Source organism: Typopeltis vanoorti, chromosome 11, assembly GCF_054136105.1.
Source record: "Typopeltis vanoorti isolate ZY-2024b chromosome 11, IOZ_Tvanoo_1.0, whole genome shotgun sequence".
Classification (NCBI taxonomy): Eukaryota; Metazoa; Arthropoda; class Arachnida; order Uropygi; family Thelyphonidae; genus Typopeltis; species Typopeltis vanoorti.
The window spans coordinates 106,328,683-106,350,542 of record NC_143559.1 but is presented as its reverse complement, the minus strand read 5'-3'; the positions used below and the strand labels follow the sequence as shown (position 1 = coordinate 106,350,542).

The window sequence follows — 21,860 nt, the reverse complement described above, 5'->3', positions numbered from 1 at the left end:
GGTTCCATGTCTGCCACCCTGTTCAAAGCAGCATCCACTTCCTCTAAGAAGGCAGATTATTCTGGCTCTAGATTAGATGCATAGGTTGCCCCACAGCCTAGTTGTGGTTTTTCATCTGAAGCCTTAACACACATACCCATTCCCCCCAATGGGATCCACTCAGCAACACAGTCTGACAGCCAGGGGCTTATGAGTATCCCCACACCTGCCTGAGCAGACATTGTCGGGCTCACACCAGAGTAGTAGAGCTTCCACCCCTCATCCAGGTCGACAGTTCCAGAGCTCTCCTCTTGGTTGAAGAAAGCCCGACAATCTATTATAGTTGGTACCCTTTCTATCTGTTGCTTAAAAAGTCATTTGTTTTTGTCTTCTTTGTTTCAGTCACACATATTATGTCGGTCTGGTACTTACCAAAATGGAACTAGAAGTTCCAATGGAACTGCTAATCCCATTTCTTTATCATATGATAATAGCACCAATCTTGAGCTCTGCTGATGTTAAGTTGGGATGTTCCAGAATTTGTTCCAGTAGCTGACTTTTGTTGCTCACTCTTGTTCCATGATGGGAAGGCATCAATGAGGAGCCTTGTTTAACTGGATGATGCCCCAGCCAGCATGAAATTCTATCATGTTGTACCATCATTTTGCATTATGGTTTAAGTCGATAGGAATACAATTTGGTCAGCTAAATCCCAAATTGCCAGCCCAATCTTGTTTGTTCAGTATCCAGATAGATACCTAGCAGGGTGCACCACAAGAAGGTGAGGATTGGACTGATATAGGTCAGTTCTTTGCATTCCTTAAAAGGCTACATGGAGGTCTCCTCTTAGTTATGCAACTTTGATCGTTAAGCACTCCATGCAAACATGCTGAATCTGCTTCTCCTCTTTCTCTTTTATATCATCTACCTCCATCCTCCAGAACAGCCTTCCACAAGAAATATTCACAAATAACTACAACTTATAACGTTTAAAAATGTTATAAGTTATAAACTGCTATCTGTATCCTCACTTGCATCCCCCCCCCCACACACACACACAGAGCACTGATGTATTTATAGGTCTTTCAACCTATTGTGTACTGAATCAACATAAAGTTGACAGTGTTCCAACCAATGTTAACTTATGGATCTCAGAGCTTCTTTATTTCTAAACTGGCTCGTAACTCTCTTTCAGATCAAAGATCCTGGGTTGGAAATAAAGCAGCTGATCAAAGACTAGTTACTATACATGAGAGTTCTAAGAAAAATCAGGGCAGTAAAGGGACAGACGGTATCAATGCAAAATCATATTGAAAAGAACTAGCCCTTGAAGAAAGGTTGAGAAAATATAATTCACAGATTCTAGAAGATGAGAAGATGAGATAGAGACATATAAGTTGGTAAGGTTTTTATCAGATTAACATTGACAAGGTTTTTCATAGAACAATGGGCGATGGGGGAGGGGAGTACAAGAGGTCATCAATGGACTTTATAATGAGCAAGGAGAAGCAGGTTTTTTGCATGGAGAGTGGTGAATGATTAGAATGCAATGCTGAGAGTGTGGTGAGTGCAAAGAATATGAATGTATTTAAGGCACAGTTATGATGAGTTCCTCTCTCTCTCTCTGTATGTGTGTGACAGAGGGACCTCTCATGAGTCTATGGCTCCATGGAGGTCTGAAGATGATAATAATAATGCTATTTAAACTACTTTAAAATGAACAAAATGCTATCAGTGCAATGTTTGTCATATACTTCAAAATCGGTGTAGTTATTTCCACTTCATAAAATTCATTCAGTGGCAGGAATGCAAAAAACTTATGCAAAAATATTACTTCATGATAGGCCAATGCAACTGTGATATATAGCATGAGGCCCACTGTATGACAGTAAATATGCTTCAGTCTCTTAGCAGTCCATGTTCAGCTCATCACCATTCAAGTTTTCTTGGCAATCATTGGCATGTTGAAAATTATAACTTGCTGTCAAACTATATTTTTAACAACTTTTCCAATACTTAGTTGGAGAAAGGATTGTGTCAGGTAAGAAAAGGACACTTTTTCTTTTCTGAGTAGCTTAATTTTTATAAACTTTGAATGAATCACAACAACATGGTCAACATTGTTCATCTTAAAATTTCATGCTATGAATGTGTAGAAATGATAATCTGACTAATATACAAAACATGAATATCATGTCAAAAGCAATGATATAAGAAGAAATAATTCAGCATGTAAGTGAAAATAGCAAAACATACATAACTAAATATAATGAGATATTAGGGTTGAAATGATAAATCATTCCAACCCTATCATTATTTTAAATAACTTTCAATACAAGTGAAGAAAAATGTAAACATAAAAAACTTAAAACCTATGTGATCACTTAAGAATTTCTGAATCAGACTATGTTATACTTACCATATCAGGTCGAGACATCTGTCCTGGATCTGCAATACAGCGACTTGCATGCCCATAGCAAGAACAACTACCTCTCACGACCATATCATAAATAGCATAATAATATTTTTCCTTTATTTCTTCACGAGAATCAAGTAGATTGTCTCCTAGTGTATGCAATTTTGTAAAATTAATCCTCAGATTAGTCATCTTAAGTAAATTTTGAACTTCTGGGCTGTAAGGATCATCAATAGGAATATTTGGAGGAAGAACTCTGAATATTACCTGAAAATAAACTTTTTTCCTTATTTTTTAATTAATAAAAATAAATCAGTAAAAAAAAAAATATATATATATATATATATGTTTGTTTTTTTGTTTTGTTTTTTGCAGATTTATGCTTAGATTCTAAAGAACTATTTATTCAATATGACCAATATGCTTCATGGAATAAAATATATTCTCATTCATCATTCTCATTTGCCTATTACCTTCTTTTACCTTGCAGTGTCGAGGGTTTATTAATCATCGGATCTCATCCGTTCACAGGATAAGGTGGTCAGTCCTACGCTCCAATGTATCCTATGTCCTGTAGTGTTGAGTTCTCAAGGCCGGTTTGCTGCTTTGCAGGATGAAAAACTCCAGAATAAACTGAGGTTTTTCATCCCACAGGAAAAAACCCTACTGTCCACACCCAAGACTGGTTAACTTGGCTATGGTTGAGGAAGATCCTTCAGCTCCTCATGTCACCGACGGGAATCAAACCTAGGACACTCCTTCCCCACGCATATGGTTGCAAAGTGCACAGCCAATAGGCTAACTGAGCAGACTAAAATAAAACTAAAATAAAATATATTATGCTATTCAATTTATATTTAATATATTTAATTAACGGAACATAACTAATACTCAGAAGTAGACAAAAAAAACTGTAAATTACAATGCAAAACAATTTTGTGTATGTCTGATTTAACTGACCAGCTCTGATTAGTTTCCTACTAGTAACAAGTAATGCAAGCAAATGAAGCTTTGCAAATGAAGCTAAGATAAGTGCAGTGTTTTAATTAAATCATAATTACATTATTTCCATTTCATTAATTAATCTATTCTATATATATATAAAAAGATAAGCCGAAATTTGAAACGTTTTTATGTCACGTTTTTTGTCTCTTCATTGTTTTGAAACATCCAACAATGTGTTTGCTGTAATGAGACAACAATTTTGTTGGACATTTCAAAACAATGGAGAACCGGCTTACCAGTGCAGAACTTGGGAGGTTGGGTGCCATAGGCAGGGAAGCCCCTCCCCATGGCACCCAAGAGAGTGGAAAGAGGACATATAATTTCTTCACATAAACGGGGACTCTAGAGATAATAAATTTTACAAACCAATCAATATCTCAGAAGCAATGGTTAATATATTGGAAACGCTGCTTAAAGAAATTCCTGAAAAACAAGTATTCCCTTAAGGAATCGATAGATAGGAATAGAGTACTTGATGAGAGGGAACATGACTTTGGAAAGGATGGGTCTTGCCTTAGTAACTTACTCACTTTCTATAATACAGAAAAATATAAAACTTGATTTGATATTACCACAAAACCCTATCTAATAAACTGAAGAATGGGGATGATATGAAGCAGGTAATAGATATGAGGATGACATTAAATAGTATATGATGGAGTAGAATCAAGAAGGCATGTGACAAGTGATGTGTGCTTAGACCACTGATATTTACTTTGTATAATAATATTACTGGGAATAATTTGGGAGAATATCCACTGTTTGCTGATGATGCTAAACTGGGAATGACAATAAAGGAGGTTTAGAGACCTTGTAGGATGATTTAAAACAGATTGACAATGTGGGCAAAACATAATTTGCAAGTTCAATCGAGTTCAATTTGCAAGTATAACATTATGGACTTTGAGCTTGAAAATATTACAAACTGTGTAAATACACTGATAGGGAGTAACAAAGGAAATTTATGAGACCAGTATTGGTGGGGGGGGGGGGGGGGTAGTAAAAGTTGAAGTTCAAAGGATTTAAGGAAGGTTCAATATGATATATAGAGAAAACAGTCGGATCACTGAAGTTATGCAAAATAGCTAAAATGTACTTGTTCTCCATTCAGGATACAGTTGATGTTTTCAGTGTCCATGCCTATTTTCACAGTCTTTGTCTTTTTATTGCTGATTTTCATAACAAATTTATTACAGTAGGTATTCAATTTCGTTAAAAAAAATCCTGCTGACTTGCACTGGATTTATTTAGAAGCATAACATTATCTGCATCAAATAAAGAGTTAAGATTAACATCACCAATTTTGATATTAGGTTTAATGCCACTTTCCTTCACAACGTTGTTCATATAGATAATGAATAACAGTGGGCATAATATGCACTCTTGTACACACCTGATGTAACATCATACCATCATCCATCAATTCTAACTGCCGACTTACAACTGAAATATAGACCATATAATATAATGTCCCATTTGCGCCATATAATTGTAGCATTTTTAAAAGACTTTTCTCTTAGTCATGTTGTCATATGCTTTTCCAGATCTATGAACCTTAAATACAGATCCTTCTTACATTTCCATGACTATGCAATTATTTGCCTTAAAATGAAAATCTGATCCTGGCAACTTCTATTTGAACCCTGAACATAGAATAGCCAAATTTCCCTTTCACAATTTTTCTTAGCTTTTTCCAAAGTATGCTTGCATAAATTCCTCTCCTCAGATAGAATGCAGTCTGGCACTGCTCTTGTCAAAAAACTCTTTAATAATTAACAGATAGGTGCAACTGACTTCTGTTCCCTCCAATTCTTCATTTCCAATTCATTTTAAAGCTATCTTTAAGGTCATAATTTTTGCTCTGATGCATATTAGAGCTATATGCATCAGAGCAAAAATTATGACCGAAAATTCTGTGGTCGTTCTCTTCAACCAAAGAAAGAATAATCACCTACTTTACAGAGCCACATCCTCTGATATCATACCAGCCAAAATTCTTATCCTTTAATCCACTTAGCCAAATGCAGTTAAAAGAAATTATCACTTAGTAACTTAAGGGAGATAAGGAGAGAGTTGAGTATAGAATGGAATGGTGTGAAATTGGTCAATTATCCATAACCAACTTACCTAGGTGTTAGACTAGATAGGACCTTAAATTATTTTATAATTTAAGGTCCTTAAATTATTTTAAATTATTATAAGTGACACATAGAGAAGACAGCAGCTAAAACTCAAACACATAATAATATTCTGGACCAATTAACATAATCTCGGTGGAGTGCAAGTACTGTGCACCTCTGCACTGGCACTTTGCTTTTTGACAGTCAAGTATGCTAGCCCTGTTTGGGAAAGATCATTACATGTCAAAATTATTAACAAGGTCTTAATGAAAAAAGTCTTAATGAAACACGTTGGCATATTACCAGCTGTCTTAAGCATACAAAAATTGACCATCCATACTCACTGTCTGGTATTACACCTCCTCACATCAGAAAGATAACACAGGGAAAATATGAGTGGAAACAACAACAACTAAATGATGAACAGCATCCTTTGTATAGACATGATGCAGCACATAGGAGGCTAAAGTCAAGAAATAGTTTTACTCACTCAATGGAACCATTGGTTGATTCCATAAAAGCTACAAGGTCAACAATGTGGCAAGAACAATCTCCAGAGGCTCGAAGCTTAAATGAATCTACTCCTACTGGCTTACATCTAGACTGGCAAAGATGGAAGACATTTAATAGACTTTGTTCCTGAATGGGCAGATCAAAGAAGAATATGGTCAGATGAGGCTACACAGACAATGACAGCTGCTCATATGGGGAAACACAACCCATGAAACATTTTCTGCAATGCTACTTAATAGACATTAATAATATATGTACCTGAGAAGATTTAATGCAGTGTAATAAAACAGCCTTAAAGTATATTAGTGACTGGATGAGTGAAATTTTACCTTTTATGTTTATGCATAATATTTTACGCAAGTAGCATTTCTGTGTATGGGGTGCGATATCCAGGAAAATGAAAGTCATTAGTGGAGTGCCTCAGGGGTCTGGTTTTAGTGCTATTACTGTTTAACTTGTATATTAATGATATTGGCGAAGATTTGGATGGAGATATTCAGTTATTTGCAGATGATGCAAAGTTGGGACAAACCATAAAGAGTAGTGAAGATGTTGTGGCCTTACAAGAAGACTTGAATAAATTGAGTGATGGGGAACGGAAATGGGGATGTGAGTTCAATGTGACAAAATGTCATCATCAAATTCCTGCCATGTACCCTCAAGGGGTGTACAGGATATGATAGTACTACATGAAAAATTTACATCATTACTAACTTCCTATCTACAATTTTCCTCCAAATCAATCTGTTACTTGTCAAGACTCCAACATTCTCAGATATTATATTTCTATCGTTTAAGGCACTTTGTACCATATCAACCCACCTATATCTTGGTCTTCCTCTGGGTCGTTTACCTGCCAACCTGGGAGAGAACACTTATCTTGCTAATCTTTCCTCGCCCAATCTTTTTAAGTCACCAAACCACCTGAGATTAGCTCAGCTAATGCATTCCTGGATGCTGACAATGTCAAGTTCTTTCCAAATATCCTCGTTTTTAATATGATATTGCCATCGATGCCATCTGTTCACGCCTCTAATCATTCCCAAGACTCTCATATCTGCGGTCTCTAGTCTTTGTCAAGTGTTTTACTTCTGACCCAGCTCTCAGACCCATAAGTTAAAACTGGTTTGAACACTGTCTTGTATACAGCTAATTCAGTGTTCCAACTAATTTCTCTTTTATTCTATATGAATTTATTCAATTGACTTCCCACCATACCAGCTTTGCTGATTCTGTTGTCTATTTCTATATTTAATTTACCATCTTCAGTAAAAATCATGCCTAAGTAGCTGAAATGTTTTACTTGTTCCACAAGTTCTCCATTCACAACACAGTTGACATTTTCAATGATTTTGCCTATTTTCATTGTCTTTGTCTTTTTATTGCTGACCTTCATACTATATCTATTACAACAGTTATACAATTTAGTCAGAGAATCTTGCAGACTTGTAACAGATTTATTTAGAAGTATAACATCATTCGCATAAAGCAAAAGCTGACATTAACATCTCCAATTTTGATATCATCTTTAATACCACTTTCCTTCATCATGTGATCCATATAGATAATGAATAACAGAGGGGATAATGTACATCCTTGTCTCACACCAGATTTAACATTAAACTATCTTCCTGTACTTCCTTCAATTCTAACTGCTGACTTACAACTCAAATAAAGACTAAGTATTGCTTGATATAATGCCCCATTGACACCATATAACTGCAGCGTATTGAATAGCTTCTCTCTTGGCACCTTGTCATATGCCTTTTCCAAATCGACAAAACTTAAATACAGATCTTCGTTATATTCCCATGATATCTCCACTAGTTGTTGTAAAGAGAATATCTGATCCTGACAGCCTCTATTTGACCTGAATCCAGCTTGTTCTTCACCAACTTTTCTTCCACAATTCTTCTCAACCGTTTCTCAAGTATACTTGCATATATCTTACAAGGAACACTATGTAGGAAAATACCTCTGTAATTCTCACATTCAGTTTTATTTCCCTTTTTATATATGGGTACTATGAGAGCTCTACTCCAATCACCGGGAATTCGTCCTCTGCCCAGGCATTCTGAACTATGCATATGCAGTGCAGCCACTGTAAGACTTTTATACCACCAGACTTCAGCATTTCTGGTCGAATATCATCTACTCTGAATTTCCACATTCCAAGCCTTTGATGGCTTTTTCTACTTCAAGTATGGATATGTATTCCTGACTGCATGCCTGGTCAGTGTTTTTTTACCACTGTGCTGTCATCACTGCATGTTTCATTTAGCAGTTTTTTCAAAGTAATTACTACATACGTCAAGGATATCTTTTTCTCCTGTTTTCATGTCACTTTTATTATCTCAAACTCCTTTTACAGCACTCTTTCCTACATTCCTAAGCTTCTTCAACAACCTCCAGAATATTTTGCCACCTTCTAAATATTTATTTCCTATATTCTTGACAAAGTCCTCCCATGACTTTTCTTTAGCTAGTTTTACACAGTGTTTAGCTTTCTTACATTTGACTCTGAATTCTCTAAGAGCACAAGCTAACTTATTTGTCAGGAACTTTTGATATGTTTTCTTCTTTTCCTCCACTGCCTCTTTAACTTCCTGTGTCCAATATGGAGTTCTAATTTTTCTATCCTTGCTGACAACTTCACCACATGCCTCTCTAGCAGAATCAGTCAAGGTTTTCTTCAAGGCTTACCACTGAATCTCCAAGATTTGGTTCCTTTTCTAAAAACTCTTTCATGTTTTCTTGAACTGTAGACTAAAATGTGTATTTTAGTCTACAATTCACATCTGAGAGCGGCTCAACTTTTATTCACTTTAAAACTTCCCTACATGTTATTCTTTTCAATATGAAATTCAATTTTATCCTGCTCAAGACTAAATAGTGATCACTTCCAATTTCAAATCCTCTGTACACTCTGGTGTCCTGCACCAGGGAGAAAACATCACTATCAACAATAACATAGTCAATTAGACTTTTCTTATTTCTTGCCTCTTCTCTCCATGTGAATTTGTACACATTTTTATGTTGGAACATGGTGTTAGTAATAACCAGTCCATGTCCTGAGCAGAAATCCAACAGATATTTGTCATTATTATTAGCTTTGCTCTTTTCTCCAAATTTTCCCAAAATATTTTTGTATGACTGACAATGATTTCCTACTCTGCTATTTAGTTCCCCAACAAGGACCAACTTTTCCTTTTTCATTGTGTCAGTTGCTTTTTCTGTCAATTAGACTTTTCATTAGACAGTCTGTGGGCCCATAGGCACAAATAAGTCTCATTGTCCAGTTCCACATTCTCATATTTGCCCACATTACTCTACTTGAGACTGACTGCCATTCAAGAAGATTAGCCTCGTATTTTGTGTTGAATACTATGGCTACTCCTTCTTTTCCTTGATTTTCATTGCCTGAATATAACATTTTGTATTTATTGCTCAGAAAGATCTCACCGGTTTTTGTCTTTTTTGTTTTCAGTCACCCCTATTATGTCGATCTGGTACTTATCTAATTCGTCAGCTAGCTCCATTTCTTTGCCATTCAGGCTTCTTATGTTGATAGTACCGATCTTTAACTCTGGTGATGTTGAGTTGGGGTTTGTTTTCAGATTTGTTCCCATAGCTGACTTTTTGCTGTTCGTCCTGGTTCCCTGGCAAAAACATCGGGAGCCTTGTTTAACTGGGTGATGCCCCAGCCAGCATGAAATTTTGTCATGTTGTACTATCATTTTGTATTTTGGTTTAACCAATAAGAATTCAATTTGGTCGGCTAAATCCCAAATTGCCAGCCCATCCTCGTTCATTCAGTATTCAGGTAGATACCCAACAGGGTGCACCATGAGAAGGTGAGGATTGGACATTAGGTCAGAAGCCCTGGTCAGTTCTCTGCATTCCTTTAAAGGCTATGTGGAGGTCTCCTCTCAGTTATCCAGCTTTGACGTTGCAAAATGTAAGGTTTTAAAATTTGGAAAATAAAGATGGGATGCAGAATTTATGCTTGGTGAGAATATATTGTTGAAGGTAGAGGAAATAAGAGATCTGGGAGTGATAGTGGATTAGGATTCAAAATTTAGGGGACACATCACCAAAATTGTGAAGACAACACAAATGCTTCGGGGAATGATGCGGAGGACACTGACGTGTAGAAGCAGGGAGATTCTTGTTGCGTTGTATAAGGGCTTTGATTAGGCCATACATGGACTATTGTGTCCAGATTTGGTCACCGGGTTTTCAGAAGGATGAAGAGATATTGGAAAGGTTCCAAAGGAGACTGACTAAGGTAGTTTCTGACCTTTGGAATGTCGAGTATGAGGAAAGATTGAGAAGATGTAATTTGCAGTCTGGTGGACAGGAGGAAGATGGGAGATATGATAGAGACCTACAAGTTGGTAAGGGGTTGTTATAGGATCAATATTGGAGCAGTTCTACAGAGAATAGTGGGAGATCAGAGGAGAACCAGAGGTCATCCCTGGAAACTGCATAAAGAGGGTGTGAGTAGGAGAGTGAGAGACAGGTTTTTTTCGTGCAGAGTTGTGAATGATTGGAATGCCTTACCTGAGAGTGTGGTGTCTGCAAGAGGTTTGAGTGTGTTTAAGACACGGTATGATGAGATGTGTGTGTGTGATAAAAGGACCTCCCAGATGAGTCTTTGACTCCATGAGGTCTTGGGGTGGTAATAATAATAATAATAATAATATGTTACTTTTTTTTATATCTATTCTTTTAAATGTATACTTTTAATCATTTATATATATGCTCTTCTGTTTTCTGCAGTTTGAAATAAATAAATGAAAAGTAACTTTACGAATTATTAATGTAAGGAACAGCTTAAACATCACCAGAATGTACTGCAGTGCTTCATGATATAAACAACACCAAATAACAAAATAAATGTTGTTGTTTTTATTAAAATATTTTATTGACTACATCCGTTTCCACCACTGCAGCTGCCTTGGATACCCACTACAGGATGTAATGGAAAAACACTTTACTCCATATTTGTTAATTTGAGGAGAAGACCAACTATCCCAACCTAAACAAATATGGTTATATCAAACTGCCACTCATATGGGAAAACCTTATCAGCAGACATTCAGCCCAATGGCCAAGAACACCCCAAGCAAAGCCAATACATGGCATAATTATAGAACTTTATGCCATCCTGTATCTCTCCTGTTTCATCTTTGTTACTAAAGTGTGCCTGCATACATATGTTTGATAACAGTGTATTAATCCCTGAAGATGTCAATTTAACTTTGGTGAAATATAGGAAGTAATAATTAAAATTTTTAGATATTATCTACTCTACGTTGTCAATTTCCTGAAACAACAAAATGCATGAGAATCAACAGATAAGCCTAAACACCAGGAATACAATTTTATTGTTAATACTAACATAATGTAATATGTAATGAACTGACTATACAATTAAACTATATAACGAAATAATGAATTTGATATGACTCATTTATAAAATCAAGCATACAACAAGTTACGTGAAGCATGAAAGAACTCAGCCAAGGTTACAAAGTATTTCTCTTCTGCAACTCTCTGGACAGTCACAAGGAGACTATTAGGATTGTGGAAACTTAGAACTAAAGTTATTAACAATTGTAAGCAAACACAGCTGAAAGGCAAAGGAGAGTAAAGATATTTTCAAGATAAACTATATAGCATAGAACAGTTTTAACAATAAAATTATTAAGTTTAATTTTACTATTAACCAGTGGCGGCCCGTGAAGTTTTAAGTGGGGGTGCTGCCTATACAAAATAATTTTTAAAAAATTCTTTTTTTTCCTAATCAGTAACCATTTTATTAATAAATAAATCTATAGATTTATTTATTAATAAAATGTTTACTGATTAGGAAAAAAAAGAATTTTTTAAAAATTATTTTGTATAGGCAGCACCCCCACTTAAAACTTCACGGGCCGCCACTGCTATTAACATTACATTAAAATTTCTAAATCTTACCCAGTTGGGTATCTACTTGGATATTCAACGACACGAGGATGGCAATTTGGGATTTAGCCGACCACATTCTATTCATATTGACTTAAACCAAAATATAGAATGATGGTACAACATGACAGAACTTCATGCCAGCTAGGACGTCACCCAGTTAAACAAGGCCTCCGTTTTTTTCACCAGGGAACCAGGGCAAACAGCAAAAAGTCAGCTACTGGAACAAATCCTAAAACACACCACAACTCAATATCACCAGAGTTCAGATCGGTACGATCCACATAAGAAGCCTGAATGGCAAAAAAAATGGAGCTAGCTGAGGAATTGGATAAGTACCAGATTGACATAATAGGAGTGATCTTTCTGGTGAGATCTTTCTGAGCAATAAATACAAAATGTTATATTCAGGCAAGGACAATCAAGGAAAAGAAGGAGCAGCCATAGTATTCAACACTAAATACAAGGCTAATCTTCTTGAATGGCAGGCAGTCTCAAGTAGAGTGATGTGGGCAAATATGAGAATGGGGAACTGGACAATGAGACTTATTTGTGCCTATGGTCCCACAGAAGGTTCTACTAAGGTAGAAGGGGAGGAATTTTTTGCAGCTTTAATGACACCAGCATGTACAGAGGATTTGAAATTGGAAGTGATCACCATTTACTCTTGAGAAGGATAAAATTGAATTTCATATTGAAAAGAAGAACATGTAAGAAAGTTTTGAAGCAAATAAAAGTTGAGTAGCTATCAGATGTGAACTGTACACTAAAATACACAAACATCATTCAAGAAAAAAATTAAAGAGCTTGAGAACAGGAACCAAACCTTGGAGATTCAGTGGCAAATCCTGAAGAAAACACTGATTGATTCAGCCAGAGGCATGTGGTGAGATTGTCTGTAAGGATAGAAAAATCAGAACTCAATGAACTCCATGGAAAGAAAAAAAAAAAAAAGCATACCGAAAGTACTTGGCAAATAAGCTAGCTTGTGGTCTTAGACAATACAGAGACAAATGTAAAAAAACTGTACACTGTGTAAAACTAGCTAAACAAACGTCATGGGAAGACTTTGATAAGAACATAGAAAATAAATATCAAGAAGGTGGCAAGATATTCTGGAGACTGTTAAAGAAGATCATAAATGGAGAAAAGAGTGCTGTAAAAAGAATTAGAGATGATAAAGGTGACATCAAAACAGGAGAAATAGATATCCTTGAAGTATGGAGTAATTACTTTGAAAAACTGCTAAATGAAACAAGCAGTGATGACAGCACAGTGGTAAAAAACACTGACCAAGCATGCAGTCAAAAATACATATCGATACTTAAAATAGAAAAAGTGTCCGCACGGTTAGCCTAGTCGCTTTGCACTTCGCAACCATATGTCTGGGGAAGGAGTGTCCGAAGTTCGATTCCCGTCGAGGACATGAGGAATTTGGGGATCTTCTTCAGGCATAGCAAAGTTAGCTGGTCTTGGGTGCAGGCAGTAGGGCTTTTTCTGCCAGTTTATCTGGCATTTTTCATCCTGCAAGCAAGCAAACCAGCCTCGTGAACATATGCTTCTACAGTCAAAAAAATATACCCCCTTCCCAGCAGACTAGGCAACAAGTTGGCTGGGAGTGGTGCTAACAAGTAGTCGCATCTAAGTAACACACAGATCCTGCATAGGAAGCAGGAATAACACATAGTGAAAGAAGAAGACTTGAAGTAGAAAAAGCCATCAAATGTGGAAAGGCAGCAGGAGTAGATGATATTCAATCAGAAATGCTTAAGCATTGAGGTATAAAATCTTACAGTGGTTACACTGCATAGTTCAGAAGGCTTGGGCAGAGGGATGAATTCCAGATGATTGGAGCAGAGCTCTCATAGTACCCATATATAAAAAGGGAAATAAAACTGAATGTGAAAATTACAGAGGTATTTCATTACTGAATGTTCCTGGTAAGATATATGCAAGTATACTTGAGAAACAGTTGAGAAGGATTGTGGAAGAGAAGCTTTGTAAAGAACAAGCTGGATTCAGGCCAAATAGAGGCTGTCAGGATCAGATTCTCACTTTAGGACAGATAGTTGAAAAATCATGGGAATATAACAAAGATTTGTATTTAAGTTTTGTAGAATTGGAAAAGGCATATGACAAGGTGACAAGAGTGAAGATATTCAAAACGCTACAGTTATATGGTGTCAATGGGCATTATATTAAGCAATACTTAGTCTTTATTTGAGATGTAATTCAGCAGTTAGAATTGACGGAAGTACAGGAAGGTGGTTTAATGTTAAACCTGGTGTCAGACAAGGATGTACATTATCCCCCTCTGTTATTCATTACCTATATGGATCACATTATGAAGGAAAGTGGTATTAAACCTGATATCACAATTGGAGGTGTTAATCTCAGCTCTTTGCTTTATGCGAATGATGTTATACTTCTAAATAAATCCGCTACAACTCTGCAAGATTCCCCGACTAAATTGAACCACTGTTGTAATAGATATGGTATAAAGGTATATGGTAAGAAGACAAAGATAATGAAAATAGGCAGTTTCTGTTTTTGTTCACATTTGATGTCCGTAGATGCTGTAAGGTCACCACCATACCTCACATGGTTTTGGCAATGATGTCTTCTGCTGGAATAAGTGGTAGGGTCGCAGATTTCCTTTCCACACAAAGTTTGTAGGACAATCACAAACATCCATGTCCACGGTGGGATTCGAACTTGCAGCCTCTTGGCTGGAGAGCGGACATGCTAACCACTTAGCCAACCAGGCTGGCAAAAAAAAAAATAGTTAGAAGCATTGAAAATATCAACTGTATTGTGAATGGAGAACCTGTAGAACAAGTAAAACATTTCAGCTACTTAGGCACAAGTAGCTGAAATTTTTAGTGAAGACAGTAAATTAAATATGGAAATAGACAACAGAATCAGCTTTGTTGATTCTGTTGTCTATTTCCATAGACAACAGAATCAACAAAGCTGGTATGGTAGGAAGTCAACTGAATAAATTCATATGGAATAAGAGAGAAATTAGTCAGAACACTAAATTAGCTGTATACAAGACAGTGTTCAAACTAATTTTAACTTATAGATCTGAGAGCTGGGTAAGAAGTAAAATACTTGACCAGAGACTAGAGACAGCAAATATGAGAGTCCTGAGAAAGATTAGGGGCATAAACAGATGGCATCAATGGCAATATCATATTAAAAATGAGGATATTAGGAAAGAATTTCCCATTGTCAGCATCAAAGAATGCATTAGCAGAGCTAATCTCAGGTAATATGGTCACTTAAACAGAATGGGAGAGAAAAGATTAGCAAAACAAGTGTTCTCTGCCCAGTTAGCAGGAAAAAGACACAGAGGAAGACCAAGATATCGGTGAACTGATACAATTAAAATGCCTTAGAAGATAGAAATATAAGATCTGATAATGTTGGAGTCTTGATAGGTAACAGACTGATTTGGAGGAAAATTGTAGATAGGAAGTTAGTAATGATGTAAATTTTTGATGTAGTACTATCATACCCTGTACACCCCTTGAGGGTATATATCAGGAATTTGATGATGATATCTTAAATATCATAAGGAGACATATATAAGAAAAATGATTATTCACATACATGAACCTGGGAATATATGTGTATGTGTACACACACAGTAATTTTTTTGTAAAACAGTAGGTACCAATACTGTTTTTTTTTTCCCTAGCTGGAAATATTAAAAATTAATAGGATATGAAACAAGAAAAAAATTATAACAAATAGACAGGCCTGCAACACAGCACCCTATCACAATGTCTCTTTCAAACTCTGTCGGTTCCTTTCTCGCAGTCATTTCACCAGAACACAGTTGCACTGACCTGGGAGCATCATATTCCTCCCATTTATACTGGCTACAAACACATGATCTGTTATATGGCATGATGCCCCTTGCCCGTGGGGATGTCCGTTAACTTCTTACCAAGCAGGGTAATATTCAGTTGTTTTGCTGATGATGCAAATGTTGCTGTATACCTTTATTAACTTTATTAACTGTATAACAGTTAATAAAGTTGATATAAAGCTCTTGCATGATGATTTAAATAGACTGGAAGTATGGACAAGGAGAATGGTTGTTGGTTACATGTGGCAAAGTGTAAACTTATGCATTTAGGATAAAAAAAGTTATTGACTCTACTGCATTGATGAACTATACTCCAGGAAATTGATGAAGCTAGGGATGGGATCAGGGGAAGGGAATATGGAGTTGAGGTTCAGAGGTCATATTGCAAGAGTAGCTAAAATAGCTCATAAGACTACTGGTTATTGAAGAACATTCTGACAAGCAGAAAAAAGGATGATGTTATTATACTTCTTGATAAGGCTCATCTGGACTACTATGCACAGATTTGGTTCTCCTGGGTTTCTTGGAGATGAAGAGGCAGGGAGATCCACAAGTAAGTGAGCAAGATGATGGGAAGTCTATGGGATGCTCAATATGAGGATAGGGCAAAGATTTGTTGGTTGGTTACTGAAATTGATTGATTGATGGGTCATAGAAGGGAGATATGACAGCAACATAGTACACAAGTTCAAAGTTAAATAAAATAAATTCTGTGTGACTGTTGATTAGTGCTTGGTGAAACATTAGTGAAAAGACCCCCCTTAATAAGTCTGCAAACTCTATTGAGCCTATGTGATAATAAACTTTGTCCTGTTTGGTTTGCTTAATCTTATACTTAATAACCTTAATCCATCTCATTACCATAGCTCTTTTCATGAATTTTACAAACTTAGTTGTTCTAATATCATCAAAAATATCTCTTTCTATTTCCATGACATCTGGAAAATAATGTTAATTATAATTAATGACAAGGACCACTTATGATTATACCTTTCATGATATGACTATACTATCCAAAAGATGCTCTTATTAATGAAATAAAGAGCCAAAAGGCTTCACTTCAGGATGTAAAATTATTTAAATTAAGTTAAATTACGTTAAGTAAGCAAATACCCAGGTATTTGCTTATGCTTGGACTCGCCCAACTTTTATAGCTTGCTATATTCGGCATGAAACTCTTTGATTTCTATCTTAGAGTTTCTTATTCGGCTTTGAAATAATGTGGGATTAAATATCCCCTTAATTTAAATAATGACTCTTATTATTAACATAGGCACTACATGGAGTCAAAGGACTCATCACAGAAGACCCACTCTATTCATTAGCACGATACCTATCATACATCTCCTTAAACCTATTTACTGTTGGGAGTGTGCTCACAACCACCTCTGGCAACCCATTCCACTCATTCATCACTCTCCAAAAAAAGAACCTAGGCCACACATCCTTACTAACCACACTCTTAGATAGCCTCCAAGTGCCCCTTGTTTCACCCTACTCCCCATGTATCGAAAAAATTCTTCTGTGTCAATCTTCTTATAGTATCCCTTTAGTAACTTACAAGTTTCTGTCATATCCCCTCCCTCTGCCAGTCAGCTAAACTCTTCAACCACAAACCCTCCATCAGGAACATTCCACAGACCTGTCACCATCTTGGTCACACAGCCTTATGATAGCTATGATATAATCACAGCCTTATAAAAAGGGATAACAACCTCCCTTTTACTTGTCAATATGCTCTTCAGCATCCAAGTAATCCTCTGAGCTATTTTGCCAACTCTTCCAATATGTCCTCTGAATTTCAAATCTCTGTCTACCATCACCCCCAGATCCCTAGCATTATGAATTTCCTGTAAACTAGCACCATCAATATGATACGAAGTGCATAATCTTTTCATCCCAAAGCACATTTTACAACACTGAATTGACAACCATTGTCCTTTGCCCACCCTGTCAATTTATTTAAATCATCTTGTAAGATATCTACATCACCTTTATCAGTATTACCCTTCCTAGTTTTGCATCATTGGCAAACAATGGAATGTTCCCCTTCAAATCTTCTGTTATATCATTAATATGCATTAGAGCCTGTGTAGCTCAGTGGATGTGGCGTTTGCACACCGCGGTGTTTGTCTGCACGAAGGAAGACTTTGTTTTAAATCTAGTCGTCGACTAGAGGAAATTTTTGGCCAGCTAGGCTGGCCAAGTGATTAGCGTGTCTGTTCTCCAGTCAAGAGGCTACGGGCTCGAATCCCGCTGTGGGCATGGATGTTTGTGATTGTCTGTGGAAATACCAGTGGTGGTGATCGGCGGTAGATGGTTGGTGTAGTTGCGGTCAGTTGGTGGATTGTGAGCAGTGGAAGCAGAGCTGTAGAGTGGATGCCCTCGATGAGTCTTTGGACTCCCTGGAGGTGACAAATAATAATAATATACAAATTAAAGAGTAGTGGTCCTGGTACAGAGCCCTGGGGCACTCCACTAGTTGCCCTTATTCACCTTGATTCCACTTCACCACCCTCTAATGTCTGTTTGCCAGCCACTCCCTCTATCCATGCAATCAGCCTCATATCCATTCCCATTTGCTACAACTTATATAATAGTTTTCCATATGGTATTCTGTCAAATGCCTTTGCATAGTCCAGCACTATCATGCTGCAGCCATTTCCTTTATCCAATTCTACTGTCACCTTATTGTAAAATGTGTATAAATTACTGAGGCAGAACTTACCTTTTTACAAAACTATGCTGCCCCTATAAAGTATCATATTCCTATCCACTCATTCCTGAATTTTACTTTTAACCAACTTTTCCAATACTTTAACCACTACTCCAGAGATACTAATTGGTCTGTAATTTGCTACTTCTGTCTTGGAGTGACGTTTATGTAATGGAACTATCTTCCCTCTTTCCACTCCCTTGGAACCTTGCCAGAGCTGAAACTTAGATTAAGCAACTTTGTCAGAAGCACTGCCAGTTCACTTGCACATTCTTGTAGCACACGAGCAAACATGGCATCCAAGCCCACCACTGTATTCACATTTATATTTTTCAATATACCGAATACCTTCAGAGTTTCATCTACCTCAATGCTCACATCAGTCTCTGTCACCTCAGTATATGCAAAACCACCACCTGGATGATATACCCTTGCAAAAGTGATCAGTGAGTAACTGAACTATTTCTTCTGTTTCTGTCACTTTCCTACCATTAGCACTGAGTAAAGTTATCTTTCCATAATCATTCTTTCTCTTACTTGCTATGTAATGAAAAAACTCTTTTGGATTTACTTTGGCCTATTAAGCTAATTTTTTCTTGAAATGTGACTTGCCATGCCCTTCTTGCTTGTGTTTAATACTGCTCGTGGGCATGTTGATTGCCTTATTGTTTATATTATATTCCTTCCACAATGCTTTCTTTTTTTGTAGCTCTTGCTTTATATTGCTAGTCAGCCACTTAATCCCCCTCAGTTTATCCTCCTGAGCCTGGGACACTCTGATCTACTTTGCTCAAACAATCCTTGACCACTTCCCATCCACTAATCACATTCATTCCATGTAGTTTCTTATGCCATGGCACTGCTCCAAGTTGCCTCCTAAGTTTGTCATAATTGCCAACTTTGTAGTTCATCATAAACCCGTTCTTCATTGAAATTTCCACATGTAGAGCAACCTCCCAGGACAAGACTACATGATCACTTTCCTCGACTTAGGAAGAGTTGCTACTGTATTTATAGGTAGATCTTCTGATTCTATAACCAGATCCAACACTCAAATCCCTGGTCCCCTTCCATCACATGCATTTCAGATAATTATCCCTTAGTAACTGTATAAACGCCATTTCCATTTTGCCATTTTCTCTTTCCGGTTTATATCACCATAGTCAAGTCTCCCATGATAATTGCTTGGCCTGCACTCATTGTACTAATCTGCTGATGCATGTCATCCACATTTTCTTCCTGACGTAAGGTCTATACCAACAATATATTTTGTCCTCAAACAAGCCATTTCCATCAGATTTACAATCTTCCTTGACTTCTTTTTTTGTTGACTGAAGTTCTTCAGCTATAATTAATAATACCCCCTCCTCCCATACTATTTCTTCTATCTTCTCTGAAAATACAATATCCATTATATTCCATCTCTGTAACTACATCATTCTCTGACAACCAGGTCTTGTTGATGCCAATAATTTTTGGCCAACTTGAGCTGACCAATGCTAGAAACTCCTCTCTTTTATTTCTGAAACTTCGGGCATTCGTGTACATGCATTTCAACATTCCCTTGGGCCTACAGTTACCTTTACATAATGTCATTACCTGCCTATTCAGATTCAAAACCTGAGAAACTACATCCAGTCTTCACAATCATTCCTGAACTCATACTTATCTATACCATGGTGGCTATTTCCATGTAGTCATTCCTGCATTCACTCATTTGTCCCAGGGGTGAATAGACAGATGCTTAATTGCTTTTCCCCTTAATATTTCTAGGTTGCCTAATTTTGCACTCCCACCCTCTCAGTGAACTACACTTTCTCAAAGCACCTAACTCCATTTAAGTGTAGTCCATCAGACTTATACAGGTCCTTACGTCCATCAAATTCACTCTACACATCTATAAACTGCACATCATTCCTCCTGCACAATCTTCTCGTTGACTCATCAGCAATCATGGCCCTTCTTCTCAATTTTATCCTATCATACCAAGACTCACAATCTTTACTTTCTTACTCTTCATTTTTGATTCTTCTAACAACTCTTTCATATCCCACATGTTGATATCGGTTGCTTCAAATCATTTGTGCCTGCCAAAACAATTAATTTGTTCACTTCTTCTGCATGCACATGAAACACATGCTTTCTTCACTTGTTCATTAAGTATGCCTCTTATGATCGAATCTCCCAAAAATACTATCTCTTTTCGCCTCATTTCTCATACTTTTCTGCTTTCCCATTCACTCGTTGTTTCATTCTCCGTCCTCTGTACCACATGCCCATCATTTCTCCAGTCACTCAAGCTCATGTTTTGTCCTGTGAAGGAATCCATGTAAGCATGCAATTGCTTTCTGCACTAGCATATCATCCACATTATTACTTTCAACCACTTCCTTCAAACTCTCATTCATATTTCATGCACTATCATTCATTACTATCACTACATTGTCCACAACGCTTGACAATTCTGCCTTATAACCATTATATCAGCCACTTCACTTCTGCTCCCGACAAAACTTGCATTGCTTATACTTACAAAACATTTCGAACAAATATTTTCTTCATTCTCCCTCTCATACAACAAACCACTCACTCTCGCAAATGAATACATTAAACATATGCTACATCACACTAAATCCCAGATGTTGTACATCAGTCAACATTGATGTCTTGGTCACCATTTTTCTCGTATACATCGGTGCCATAATGAAAATTGTTTCTGAAAGTATATCGCATAATAATAGTTGACTAAACAACACCACTTAACAACACACTCAAAAATAAACAAAATAAAACCAATTATATATAACCGCATCGCTAATATCTACTAAAAAATAATGACTTATCTGAGCAATCCTAACTCATTCAAATTTATTATTGTCTCACCAATAATGCCTTGATTTTGAGATTTAGATATACTTACTTCTCCCTCTGTGGAAGGTTCTACTCCTGAATAATGAGATTCACATACTACATCTGTAATCTGCTGCCTTTGTCTTCGAGGAATTCCAGGAAATGATTCTCCACAGTCATATGCAAAATACTGATATACCTGTATAATAAAAAAGTCAGATTTGAATGTATTTATATGATTATTGCATTGCATACTAATATATAATCACAGTAAAACCCCCGTTTATACATTCTCGCAATTTACGTTTTCCTGCGATTTATGTCATTCTCTGTTGGTCCCGTCTTAAAACCTATTCTTACGATATATTGTTATCCCGCCATTAACAACTTGATGTGGACGTTATTTCCCATGGT

At 36.7% G+C, this 21,860-nt stretch overlaps 1 protein-coding gene across 1 annotated transcript in view; it reads right to left on the bottom strand.

The window, feature by feature from the left end:
• The window catches only part of LanB1 (laminin subunit beta-1), a 754,433-nt gene that overhangs the window by 482,494 nt on the left and 250,079 nt on the right, over nt 1-21,860 (bottom strand). Inside the window, exons 6-7 of the mRNA XM_090400882.1 lie at nt 21,517-21,645; nt 2,399-2,662 (exon numbers count right to left, since the gene is read on the bottom strand). Of these exons, the coding sequence (XP_090257008.1) occupies nt 2,399-2,662; nt 21,517-21,645 (393 nt within the window). The remainder of the gene's footprint in view (nt 1-2,398; nt 2,663-21,516; nt 21,646-21,860) is intronic.